Source organism: Acanthopagrus latus, chromosome 9 (genome assembly GCF_904848185.1).
Source record: "Acanthopagrus latus isolate v.2019 chromosome 9, fAcaLat1.1, whole genome shotgun sequence".
Classification (NCBI taxonomy): Eukaryota; Metazoa; Chordata; class Actinopteri; order Spariformes; family Sparidae; genus Acanthopagrus; species Acanthopagrus latus.
Genome location: NC_051047.1, coordinates 10908856 through 10921641, shown reverse-complemented (window position 1 = coordinate 10921641; position 12786 = coordinate 10908856). Strand labels below are relative to the sequence as shown.

Sequence of the window (12786 nt, the reverse complement as noted above, 5' to 3'; positions counted from 1 at the left end):
CTGCCCACCTGTACCGTTAATCTCCCCCTGTGTACTTAATCCTGTGTTTTAGCCTCACTCTTTGCTGGGCTGTCTGTTTTTGCCATGCGCCTCTGCATTCCTGTGGTTCTTGTCTGTTCCCTGGTCTTATCTTCACATTGTGTTTTACCTGCGTTTGCTGCTTGTGTTGTATCGGTTTGTCTTTGGTGTGTACTTAAGCTGCACTTCCACTGAAGTACTACTTTTGGTACAATACATTTGAATCCTAATGTAACCTTGGTAACTGCCCCTAAACGCCAGATGTGCTGTTGTTTCCAACGCTGGGGCAGTACCCTTAAATGCAGGCAGGGTTGATACTGACTGCCTTCAGTGTACTGCTTTCACTTTTCCCTGGACTGACACACTGTGACCTATGCTCTACATTACTGCCCGACTGATGACACAATCAGACTGCTAACCTTTTCTTCCTGAGCTCTGCTCGCAATCATTGTCACTGTTCTGCCGCTTGCTCCTGCTCGACCACTCACTCACTACGCTCCGTCACTCTCTCCTCTTTCTCTTTTGCTCCACCACACACAGCACACAAGTGAAGTTGCTTGTTACAAGGATACAAGCTTTAGTTGAAAAGGCTGCAGGAAGTGACACCCTTCCTCAGAGCACAGAGGATGAGACGATGCTGTTCGGACCAACCAATTAGTGGTCTGCAGTGTTTTAACTCCTTTAAGTGTGCGATCACAGCGCTGGTTACCTCAACAGGAGGGTGACGTATAAATATGATGGTAGTGAACAGTTGTTTTAGTACTGTGACAGTGGACTCTGTCACTGAACATGACAGCCTTCCCTCATAACATACAGCTCATCTTTCCCTCTGTTTGTGTTAGCTGCGACAGTGAGTGTACGCACTGTTTAGTGGCAAATAATTACCTCTTGTCAAAACACACACATAACCATGTCACACATTACCCACGTGGGCTTTTATTCAAAGCCTTCTCCAGCACATACCAAAGATTCTTAATGGGGTGAAGGTCTGGACTCTGTGGTGGCCAATCCATGTGTGAAAATGATGTCTCCTGCTCCTTGAACCACTCTTTCACAATTTCAGTCTGATGATTTCTGGCATTGTCATCTTGGAATATGCCCGTGCCATCAGGGAAGAAAAAAATCCATTGATGGAATAACCTGGTCATTCAGTATATTCAGGTAGTCAGCTGACCTCATTCTTTGGGCACATAATGTTGCTGAACCTGGACCTGACCAACTGCAGCAACCCCAGATCATAGCACTGCCCTCACGGGCTTGTACAGTAGGCAGTAGGCATGATGAGCGCATCACCTCATCTGCCTCTCTTCTTACCCTGATGCACCCATCACCCTGGAACAGGGATAAATCTGGACTCATACCACATGACCTTCTTCCATTGCTTCCATTGAATCCAATCTTTATGCTCCCTAGCAAATTGAAGCCTTTTTTCTGATTAGCCTCACTGACTAGTGGTTTTCTTAAGGTTACACAGCTGTTCAATCCCAAACCCTTGAGTTCCTTTCACATTTTGCATGTGGAAATGCTCTTACTTGCACTATTAAACGTGGCGCTGAGTTCTGCTGTTGTCTTTCTATGATCTGATTTCACCAAACATTTATGTGATCATCGATCACGATCAATCAGGATTTTTTTTAATCACATTTCTTCCTCAAAGATGATGGTTCCCCACCGTCCTTCCAGTTTTTAATAATGCGTTGGACACTTTTTAACCCAATTTTTGTATTTTCTGCAATCTCCAGATATTTTATCTGCTTGATGCATGCCAATGATTTGACCCTTCTCAACAAGACTAACATCTTTTCCACGACCATGGGATGTGTCTTTCAACATGTTTTTTTAAGAAATGAGAAGCTACTCATATGGGGTTAATTAACTTGTTGCAAGCTGAGAGATAATCGCCCATGCGGTAATTATCCAATAGGAGGCTTTTACCTATTTGCTTAGTTAAATCCAGGTGGCGACATAGTAGACCAGCAGAAGCGTGATTACTTTGACAATGAAAACGCAATAATAACAGATTCAAAGTGTATTGAATTGAACTGCACCAGACAGCTGGTTCTGGAAACAGGGCTTTAGTTTAGTTCTTGCTCGTGGATTACTCCTGTTGTTTTGCCTTACATATAATAGTGGTTGCTGTCCTGTAAATATCCATTTTCAATTAAATTTACCTTTAGTAAGTTTGGTATAAATCTACTGGACATAAAGGAATGCTTTATCTGTGCATTGACGTGGCTGGGTAAGCTGACAGTCCTTCCTGCTTTATGTGAGGTGGCTTTGGTTGTCTGGAGGTGATATTAAAGGAAGGGAAAAAATTCTTGACCAAGGGTTACACAAACACACACGCACACACACATACACACACACATGCATGCATGCACACACACTCCCTGCCTCCTCCCTGGTGGTATGATTACATGATTCTATATGACATGAGAAACACTGTACGAATCTGAACCAATGTAATGGTACTTTGAGCTTTGAGACGAACTGTGTCCAAGTGTACAAGCTGTACCAAGACCTCCTTTGATGTCAGCTCTGTGCTGAAGTAAACCTTGGTCTAAATGAGTCTTCATTCTATTATTCATCAAAAATGAAGATTGACTAGTATTGTTATTTGTGTAACATGTTAAGTTTGCTTTGATTCAGTGTGGAAATGTTTTTTTCTCCTGAATGTTCTTGGAATCTTTTAACACTCTAATTTGTCATCCTCTGATGATGATATAGATCGATTTTGAGCTGCGGTGGTCACATCTTTGAAATACATTTTGATTCTCAGTCTCCATCACATAGCTTCTCTGCCCTCTGTGTGTGTGGCTGATTGAGGCAGTCGCTGGTTCACACACATTGTGAGGCAGCAGCAATCACCACACATTCATGTGTCTTGGGATCCGGGGGAGTATATTTAGTTTTTTGATAAAATCATTCTGAAAATATCACACTGGATATTTGGAGAAGCTACAGTAGGTCTTATAGAGGGCTAATGCTCCCAGGAAAATGCCTCTGCGTGATCCGTTCAAATGCAACATGTGACCAATCTCCTGCCGCATCTTGCTCTCTGAAGCCCTTGACCTTTTAAATTTTCTACTATTTCACAGCATAATGATGTTAACAACAATTGCCATCAAAATATCAGCGTGGTTGACGACAAGCTCCTCTCTGTATCGGACATTTAATGTCATATTGCAGTACCCCATGGTTAACAATACTCCATATTACCATCTGGCATTCAAGGAATGGAGAGCTAGAGGGCATTAAAATCTTTTGTCTCTAGAGAGAGGAAACATGCTGCACTGAAACCAGGCAGACAGACGACCCTTAATAAAATGTCACATCTGAAATCAGCTTTTCCATTCCAAAACATAATATTTGTCTGTGATTGGCTGTGTTAAAATGTGAACTAAAATTTTCCCATGTGAAATTAAAACTGTCACATGTGAACCCAGCGTTTTAACAAGCGATTGGGTATGAGTTTATGTTAAACCTAACCAGATATTACATACAGCTTTGTGATCAGAGACAAGCACTATGTTTTGTATTAACTTTATCAAAGTGGCTACTTAGTATGTTCAGCCAGCACAACCACTGCTCCGCAGAAACTTATGTTAAGCACCAATGGGCAGTGGACCAAACCACTGTGAGTCACTCAGGCAAATGGAAGGGGCAATCGATCTTTAATATTATAATAATATATTATTATATAAATTGATTCCCACCTATGGTCACGTGTGAACTGGAAAACGAGGTTTTGTATATGTAAAGCCAAGTTTAAGTAGACAAATAACAGTGCCAATACAAAATGGACATACACAACACAACACATTCACACTTATGTAGGTATTTCATTACAGAAGCTTGGAACGTTTAGTGTTAAAACGTGATAACTTACATTCTAATAACATGAAAACAAATAAAATCAGACATTATATAACAACATAAAGTACACTTTTTAACGTAAAACCTTTCACTTTATTGCAATCAAATGTTCACGTTATAATGTGTGTGTATGTGTGTGTGACAGCGATCCACTTCTGTAATCCTGTAGTCGCTCCTTCATCTGATATGTTAAAAAGCAATTGGGGGAAAACTGGTGTAAACCTATGCAGGGACCATGCAGGCTCCACACGCCAGACCTCCACCTCCTGTCAAAATGCTGGTGACGCGAGTCACAACAAGTCACATTTACATTTCACATCTTTATGTGAAATTTTCCAGAATTAATTACATAAGATCAAAGGCTGTTGGAAGGCAGCGGACTCGTCATCCCCCTGCAGATCCCCCTCAAACGGTGTAAACCATATGGAACATTAAATCTATGTTCCAGATCTTCTATCTAGGAGTGTTATGAGATCAGTTCAGCAAAAGGCAGCTCTCTCTTTGTAGTTCCTTGGGGTTTGTTCCCTACATGCAGCTCACTAACTCGATGGTTTATGTATCTGCGGCAGAACGTTTTTATTTGACACGGGGTAATAAAGGTGTACGTGCAGACAATTGTATATGGAGTAAATGTAATCCACTGTGATAAACTTTCACCTGACCATTCATATCTGACATCCCTTCCTTGTCCCTGCCTCCTGCAAAGACTGTCATCTGTTTGTTTAAACAACCTGTCGTATCAGTATCAAAACAGGAAGTAGAGGGACTTTAAGAACACGACAAGCCTGGTGAATGCATAGGTGTGACATCACAACCTTCGGGAACAGTTTCTGAATTCAGGCTGTGTTCATCTCCCCACGGATTTTGGGTTTTGTTAGTTTATCAGTATTTATATAGCACCGCAACCACTGATGAGGAAATCTCATGCATTACAACATGCGACCATCATTACTGAATACAGTGTTTTACTGACTACTGACTAAGTTTCTGCTTCAAAAATAAATGATGACAATTAATGTTTTCTGTGAACCACAGACGATAAATTGAAAATTACATGTTCTTTATGTTGCAAGTTTATATGTCTTTCGGTTTAATCATCTTTCTAATGATGTGACAGCACTGTGCTTATGGTCTGGTAAGGTTAAGGTACAAAAAGCATGTTGATGTTGACTGGGCTACATGTACAGTGTGCATAAACGGATGGGTTAGGGTTAGCAAGCACTTGCTTGGGCACCTGTGTGTCTGTGAGTCTGTACAGACGGACATTTGAATTGGATCTTATTTTTGAGAAACAGCAACATGCCTTGCACAAAGAACATTTTTCTCTTTTGTGGAGGCTTTGGCAACTGCAAGACAAACACCTTATCAAAAGAACTTGCAACCCATAAAAATAAAATTGATGATAATTTGTTACACTGACACATTTTGTCAAGTGCTTCATCTGGCTTTTGAATCTATATTGCTTATCTGACAAGGTAAAGCTTGGTTTATTTCTTTGATTGAGCCTCAGTCTTGTTTCCAAACATTAAATAAAATGACAGGGGGCAGCTGCTTCAGGAAATTACATCTGAATTACTTATAATATGCTTATAATAATGTATATATTTCTGACCTGTTTTTAATGGCTTGTGTCTTCAGCAGGCACCAAGAGACTTGAGGCTGGCTGCTATGGACAGGGTAGGGAAGTCAAAAAGTATTGAGAGACCGACTAAGGCATTGTTGTTTTTGGTCTTCATGGGATTTGCTGTCAATAAGAAAAATGCCAAACTTATCCGTTAAGCATGGGAGCAGCAGATGCTTGTTTCACTGCAGGTGTGATGGGCTGAAATGCAACACTATCTGACTGCACTGTTGGTTCAAATGCTTTGTTTTAAGTCGAGGACATCATTGCGAACTGTTTGCATAATGGAGGAGGGTAACGCATCTACTTGTCTACTTGACTGGTTTATTAAAAGATCCTGGGTGTGTCCGGGTTGCATAATCATCACATAATAATCACATTGTTGAGAAAAAAAAACAGCTCTCTTGTCCCGGTGCAACAGGGAAATTATGATGAAGGACATTTGTAATTTATTGAGGGAAACAGACAATGATGGTAAGCATCATCACCACTGACAGAAAGAATTAACTTGGGAATTAGTTTGTCTGAGTCGAATGCAGATGGATGTTTGTGATGTGTATATATCAACCTTGTCAAAATATCAAGATAGGAAATTTTCACCTTGTCCTCAGCCATTTATTTACAAAAGAAAACCTCTTGACACATCACACCGTTTGAAGGATTTTTCATTGCTCAAGAGACACTCTCTTAAAATCTGAACTATTGAAGCTTTCTCTACAATGCTCACGGCAAACTGACCAATTTTAAAATGAAAACACAGCAAGGTACCTTTGTTATACTGTTAGAATGACTTGTATTGTTAAATTGTCTATCAATTTCTCTGATGGGACACAATGGCTGTTTACTATTCTGAACATGTTGCAGCAGTCAGTTTTGTTCATTGTGAAGCCATCAGTCTGTCTGATGGAAACTAATTCATGTACTTCCACTAAATAACTCTTAATGCTACTCGCATCTGTCACAGTTAGCTTTACATGAATGTCTGGAAAGACAGGATTTGGTTATATAAAGAAACATGGATGACACATAATCTATTCATTATTCTGAACTGATCCTAATCCTTCATGACATCATCTGCCACCTACAGGTTTCAGATCCTAAAAAGTGCATGGCAGTCCCACTCCCTCCAATTACGTTCTCCCTCACAACTTCTAAAATACTGCAGCTTGTTCAGTGTCCATTAAATTCAGTCCTACCTACCACTCTAGCATCAGCTCTCGCAAAGGCACCACAGTCAGGTTGGCAGTAATACATAATGTGCAACATGCGGTTTGTATTTCAAAATAAAGCCTGCTGACAATTAGTTCACTTACTATGATGTATCATGTCTTTTATTAACATTGTCAAATGGGTGCAGTTTGATATGTTTTAGGCTCCAATATTATGCTTTGGATTAAAGTAACTAAGTGGCATAACTCGTGTCACAAAACGTAAGTGGCATCAGTATTTCTCACAGGTTATGAATTTGCTCGTGGTGACTGTGATTGTGTGATGGACAATTTCAATAACAAACAAACAAAGGTGAATGAGTGACAGTTTTTGGCCTATGAGGTGGTGGCCATTTGCAATTGATGATGTTATCCTATCACTGTAGGGTAAGAGGGATAAGGTCAGCTGACCACATCTCTAGGATCTTTAGGAATCTAGAGGCTTTTCTAGCTCTTTATAATACAGCTTTAAGAAGTGGCGCAGTGGGGTCCCTACAGCATCCTACTGGAAGCGCGTGGCCACTGAAAGAGCTGCTGTATTTGATGAGTTGGTTGTAAGAACATGTTGGTATGTTTAGCATATTACATGCTTTGGAAGAATATTGACCACAGTATATTATGTCTGGACTGACATTTGCAATACTTGTCAACAATCGCAGAGTGATGAAAGAACAATAGTTGCTAATCAGTACTAAACATTTCAGTGCTACAATCAAAGCTGATTGGAACGTCATTAGCTTTGCAGGTGTTTGTGAACCATGGATTAACAATGATAACAAACTGTACTGAGGGGAGCAAGAATGTTTCATGGGAATCCATTAAATCCATCGTTGAGTCGTTTCACTCAAAAAAACACAAATGTGAACCTCTTGGTGGCCCGAGAATATGAATATCTGTTCAAAAATCTGTGGAAATTTATGGTGAAATAAAAGACGACTTAGCAGCACGCACTTTGGAGTGTCTTGCTTTATCTCAATCAAGGCTTTAAAATTCATAATACACAGCAATTTGAAAACAAACCTGGCCCCTCCGTACCCAACCATACTGAGAGCGCAGCAGTGGTCAACCGAGCTAGACAGCGAATGAAGAGAGGGCACAACAATAGCGTGTAGAAAAAGGGGAACCAGAGAAAGAAAACACTATTTTCTGATTGTTTCACAGCGGTCACATTCCTGAAGCACAAATTAACACGCTCACACCTCTGCACAGCTGCGGGAAGGCTTCCTCTGTAGCTGTCAGCCTCCCTGCTCTGTATGTGTATACAGACACACAGACCTGCAGCTCTTAATGCATACAATGCAGCGGAGAGAAGCGAGAGAGCAATGTAACCTGGCCGCTCCTCCTGACCTCCAGTGTTATTGGCTGGAGGCTACACACCACTGCCCAAAGGGCAAAGCCCAGAAATGTCCCGACCACTGCAAAATACCAACAAAATAAGAAAATACAGGTAGAGGAATTGGCTTGGTGATAGCTGGGGTATTTTGATGTAGGGCTGTATGAGGCACTTATCCACAGTCAGTGCATTATCTAAAGAAAATGACCATCAGCTCTCCCCCTGTGTGGAGAAGCAGCATCAACAGGGAAACAGAGCATTGTACTGCTGAACGACATCATCAGGAAGATGTGTTTTAGCCACCTAAAAGAAGGCATACCTTAAAATATATTCATCTGTTTAAGTGTATGTAAGTGTGTATATATATATATATATATATATATATATATATATATATATATATATATATATATATATATATATATATATATATATATAAAGGCTCCCTATGCCTCCACTGCCTCCACTATCAGTAAAGCTACACTAAAATACTTGAATAAATCGATGGTAGAAACATGGGTATGAGTCATCCTGCATCACGCTGGTGTCAAGGGTTCTGTTTTAGAAAAACAAAGGTAAAGAAAAAGGGATTAACAAAAAAGATGAGTGATGACACCAAGGTTCAAAGTTTGACATTTAGAAGATCCAGAAAGGCTCCCTATGCCTCCGCTGCTCTCTGCAATATGTTTTTTTTTTTTTTTGTTGTATATACATTTTTTTATTTTTTTATCCTTGATCCTTGCCTGTGGCAGGCCGAGTACAAGTGGTGATCAATCATATTACATATGATGTGAGAGGTTGTGCTGCAGCGGTGTGTTATAGTAGAAGCTGCTCTGCTATATTTTTTGAAGGGGAAGACAAGAGTGGGGACGGTCGCAGGGTTTGCAGTTTACCCAAAGCACTCTGCCATCCTTAAACAAGCGTAGCCATGCATGTGGAATAGGCATGTGAAACCGACGGTGTAATGTCCTTTTAACAAGGCCACTGCCGAGGAAGAACATGATGTACCGGATGATGGATGTTTGTGAACATGCCAACATGTGAACTGATTGTTTATGCTTCATCAACGTACAGGAGCAGTTCTGCGAAATATGATGATTGTCGTTCAATCACATTTCAAATAAGAAAAGAAGAATGGATGGGAAAGTTATGATAAGTCTGAAAAAAAGCAGGCTGTTCTGTAAACTCTGTCGAACAGCGCTTAAGTACCGTTGCTGCACATATCTTTGTGTTCACCTTGTGAGACAGCACGTCGAAACCTGTGCAGATCATGCGGATGCTAGTAAAACCTAGAAATAGCAAGATTGGGCAAGACAAAGACACAGAGATAAAACACTTTTTCCAGCCACAACTTCCACAGCTCTGTGAGGTCTAAGGTAATCATGGCATCTGTAACCCCTTGTATTGCTAAGGACTTGCGACATTGACATCATTAGCTGTATTGTGTGACTGTTAAGTATCACTGTCTACTGACATCATGAACTGAATTGAACCTCACTGCACACTGTTTAGTGTCTGCTGACAGTTGCTGCACAGTGGACACTGTTAAGTTTGTGTTTTGTAGTAAACATCTGTCTGATTGTTAATCTCAGGTGTGATTTTATAATCTGATTATTACTAGGAAACAGAGGATACCGCTGTCACAGACATCCAGTTCAGACACATCCGGCTCAGAGAGACTCTGCTCATGGAGATCCAGAAAACAGGATAGTTGTTCCTCAGATCCAGGATGAGACAACAGGCATGTTTTTCACACACTGCTACACTAGCTTCTCAGGTGATCGTGTGTCGAGGGGGAACTACCCCAGAGAAGTTAACACCCTCAGTTAGTTTTCAGTAAACGCAAAGATGCAGACAACTTTTATCATTAAGTCACACAACAGCTCCTGAAAAGGCACTACAATCCGCATATGTGGCGGACCCTGCCACCTTCCTCGCTTCAAACAGTGTTCTGGGGACCTTATTTTCCCTCTTGTGAAGCAACTGGTGACCGGTAACTGACTGAAACATAGTACCACACCGGGTCGATTCTTGTACACCCGCAAAAACCTGCACCTAAATATGGCAACCCAGAGGTGGAACAAAGTCAAAATAAACACTCCGATTTGAAAAGCACAGTATGAAATGTGCAAGCTGCTTTTTCAATTCAAGGGAACATCCTCTCTATCAAAATTCCTTTTTTCCTTAATCTGCGAGACCTAACAAAGCTCAGCGGGGGAATAAACACAAGCAAAGCCGGACAAAACATGTATACATTGAGACAAAGAAGACATGTCAGAGGATATGAAAACAGAGGGGGGAGGGAGTTAAAATAACAACAGTGCAGGTATTGGTGTGGGGATAGAGATGGTGGAGAGACAGCGTAATGATTATCAAAAGGGAGAAAAAGGTAAAAATAAAATAATAATAATAATAATAATAATCAAATAAGCTTCTGGATAGTGCAGATTTATCTCATTTCATCATGAAATCTTTGGGAGGGGAGGTAAGTCGAGTGTCCAATACTGGATATGAGGCCATGAGTAGGACTGAGTATGAGCATGTAATGGAAACACAGAAATAAGCAGTTCTTGCCGGAACAACCAAGTAGCGTCCAGCACATGTTTGCCTGAATGGTCAATTCAGTTTGTCACAGCAGCTCAACAATATGAAGTGTGTCTCCAACTGTGAAAATGGTTGTATGGCTTCTGTCAGAATCCCAGATTTTAGAAAAAAAACCCATAACTACACATACATATACAAAATCAGACGTAGCTGCTATCCAACCGGAGGCCCAGCCAGCAGGAATCTGGCTTGAAATGGCACCGGTACAAATGTTTGACCAATGCACATTTTCTGGGGCTGATGTTTATACTGATATTAGGGGGTAAAAACTTCAGATATCGATATATTGACAGATATACACAGTTATTTTTTTAAATTGATGCCTCAAATATGCAAACAGGGATATGTAACAGAGACAGGATATCTGAACTTCATTGTCTACAATTACAACTGTGCACTTAAACAGTAAAGTTCAGTGGGAATTTCCATCCATTGTCTGTAACTGCTTATCCTTTTCAGGGTCAGGGAGGAGCTGGAGCTGTTTCAGTGGACATTGGGTGAGTAGTGGTGTACACCCAGGATAACTGGCCAGCTCATCACAGGGTACAGGGACGGGGAACCATTCACACTCACATTCACATCTACGGCAAAAACTAAGTGGTTACTCACTGCGAATTTAAGAATGGTAAATAACTCCAAGCATCTTTATAGCCTTATAATCTCTAAAATGTATGTCAGAGAACATACAGTATATACAGATATCGATATGGGTTGAGAATATCGGCAACTGATATATCAGTCGAGCCCTAATTCTACGTTATTCTGTATTAAAACCAAATATCTGTAAGTTGCTCTTTCTTGCCTGCCCTTTTTTATTCACTGAAAAACTGCATCTTCTAAGCAGGTCAACCAGCCAAGACTGATATATCGCTCTATCACAGATCAGCATTGGTATGGCAGAAAAAGATGCTGAGGGTAATTGTTTAATTAGTATTCATAATAAATGTTTAAATAAGGAAATATACATACTTTATATATGTATGTAATGATCACATTGCCTATATTTATACTGAGGGAGGTCCCTTTGATATTTAAATTTGTAGGCTATCAGTTGTTGGCAATAAATAAATAAATGAATCCAGTAAATATCACGACAAAAAACAAACTGATCCAAATTAAAAAAAAAAAAAAAAAGTTTTAAAACGTGGCCATGCAATCACACATCAAACTCATGTTTAACAATTTAGAACATTTAGCTCAAGTTAAATTTGGATAGATAGATAGATAGATAGATAGATAGATAGATAGATAGATAGATAGATAGATAGATAGATAGATAGATAGATATGAAAATGGTTCTCTCTCTCTCCAACATGTGCCATAAACATTCCAACTTACCGAAGCAGGAGTTGATGAAGCCGTACCAGCTGCAGCCGCTGCGCCCCAGCAGCCACCTCCCCCGGACACTGGAGGCGAAGCTGAGCGTGGTGCCGAACACGCACACCAGCATGTCGCTCACGCTGATGTTCAGTAGCAGCATGTTCACCGGAGTGCGCAGCTTCTTGAATTTGCAAAACAAAAGCAGCACGATGAAGTTGTTGAGGAAGCCGAAAGTCATGATGAAGCCCAGCACCACGGACAGCACGACGAAGCCGGTGGGGGAGAGCTTCCCCCTGCCCGCCGGCGCGTCCACCAGCTCCCGGTCATCGCTCAGGTTGAAGCTGTAATTCAGACCAGCCTGACCAGAAAACATCCTGCTGTCCATTCATCGGAGCTTGTCTTCACTCTGGAGCCGCTTTGGCGGTTGGGGCTGGTCACTTTGCTCACCTGGAAACTTTATGAATAGCGGATTACTGCTCAAATCTGTCATGCTGTTTTGCCTCTGGGACACGAGTGCGCCACATGCTCTCTCGTATACATTCCTCCGGCTGATGTTGACAGCGTGTAGCTGCTCACTCGTTTCTAGGAACGCGTCACAAAGGCTATATATATAAAAAAAAAAAACCTTAATCAATGAAGTACCACCTGTGACCTGAACGCATCGTGTTCACGGCATTTCTGTGGGCGCACGAGCTTCTCTTAATAAACCCCTTAATATTTTTGGCAAAGCTGTCATAATTCATCACAGTGTCCACAAGCGAACGTTTCCAAACTAATGTCTGTTGTTTGCAATTGCCCCGTCAACC

At 40.9% G+C, this 12786-nt stretch overlaps 1 protein-coding gene across 1 annotated transcript in view; it reads right to left on the bottom strand.

The window, feature by feature from the left end:
- tmtops2b (teleost multiple tissue opsin 2b) overlaps window positions 1-12365 on the bottom strand; it is a 34751-nt gene extending 22386 nt beyond the window's left edge. The window contains exon 1 of the mRNA XM_037109700.1: window positions 11999-12365. Within this exon, the coding sequence (XP_036965595.1) occupies window positions 11999-12365 (367 nt within the window). The remainder of the gene's footprint in view (window positions 1-11998) is intronic.
- Window positions 12366-12786: the final 421 nt, after the last annotated feature.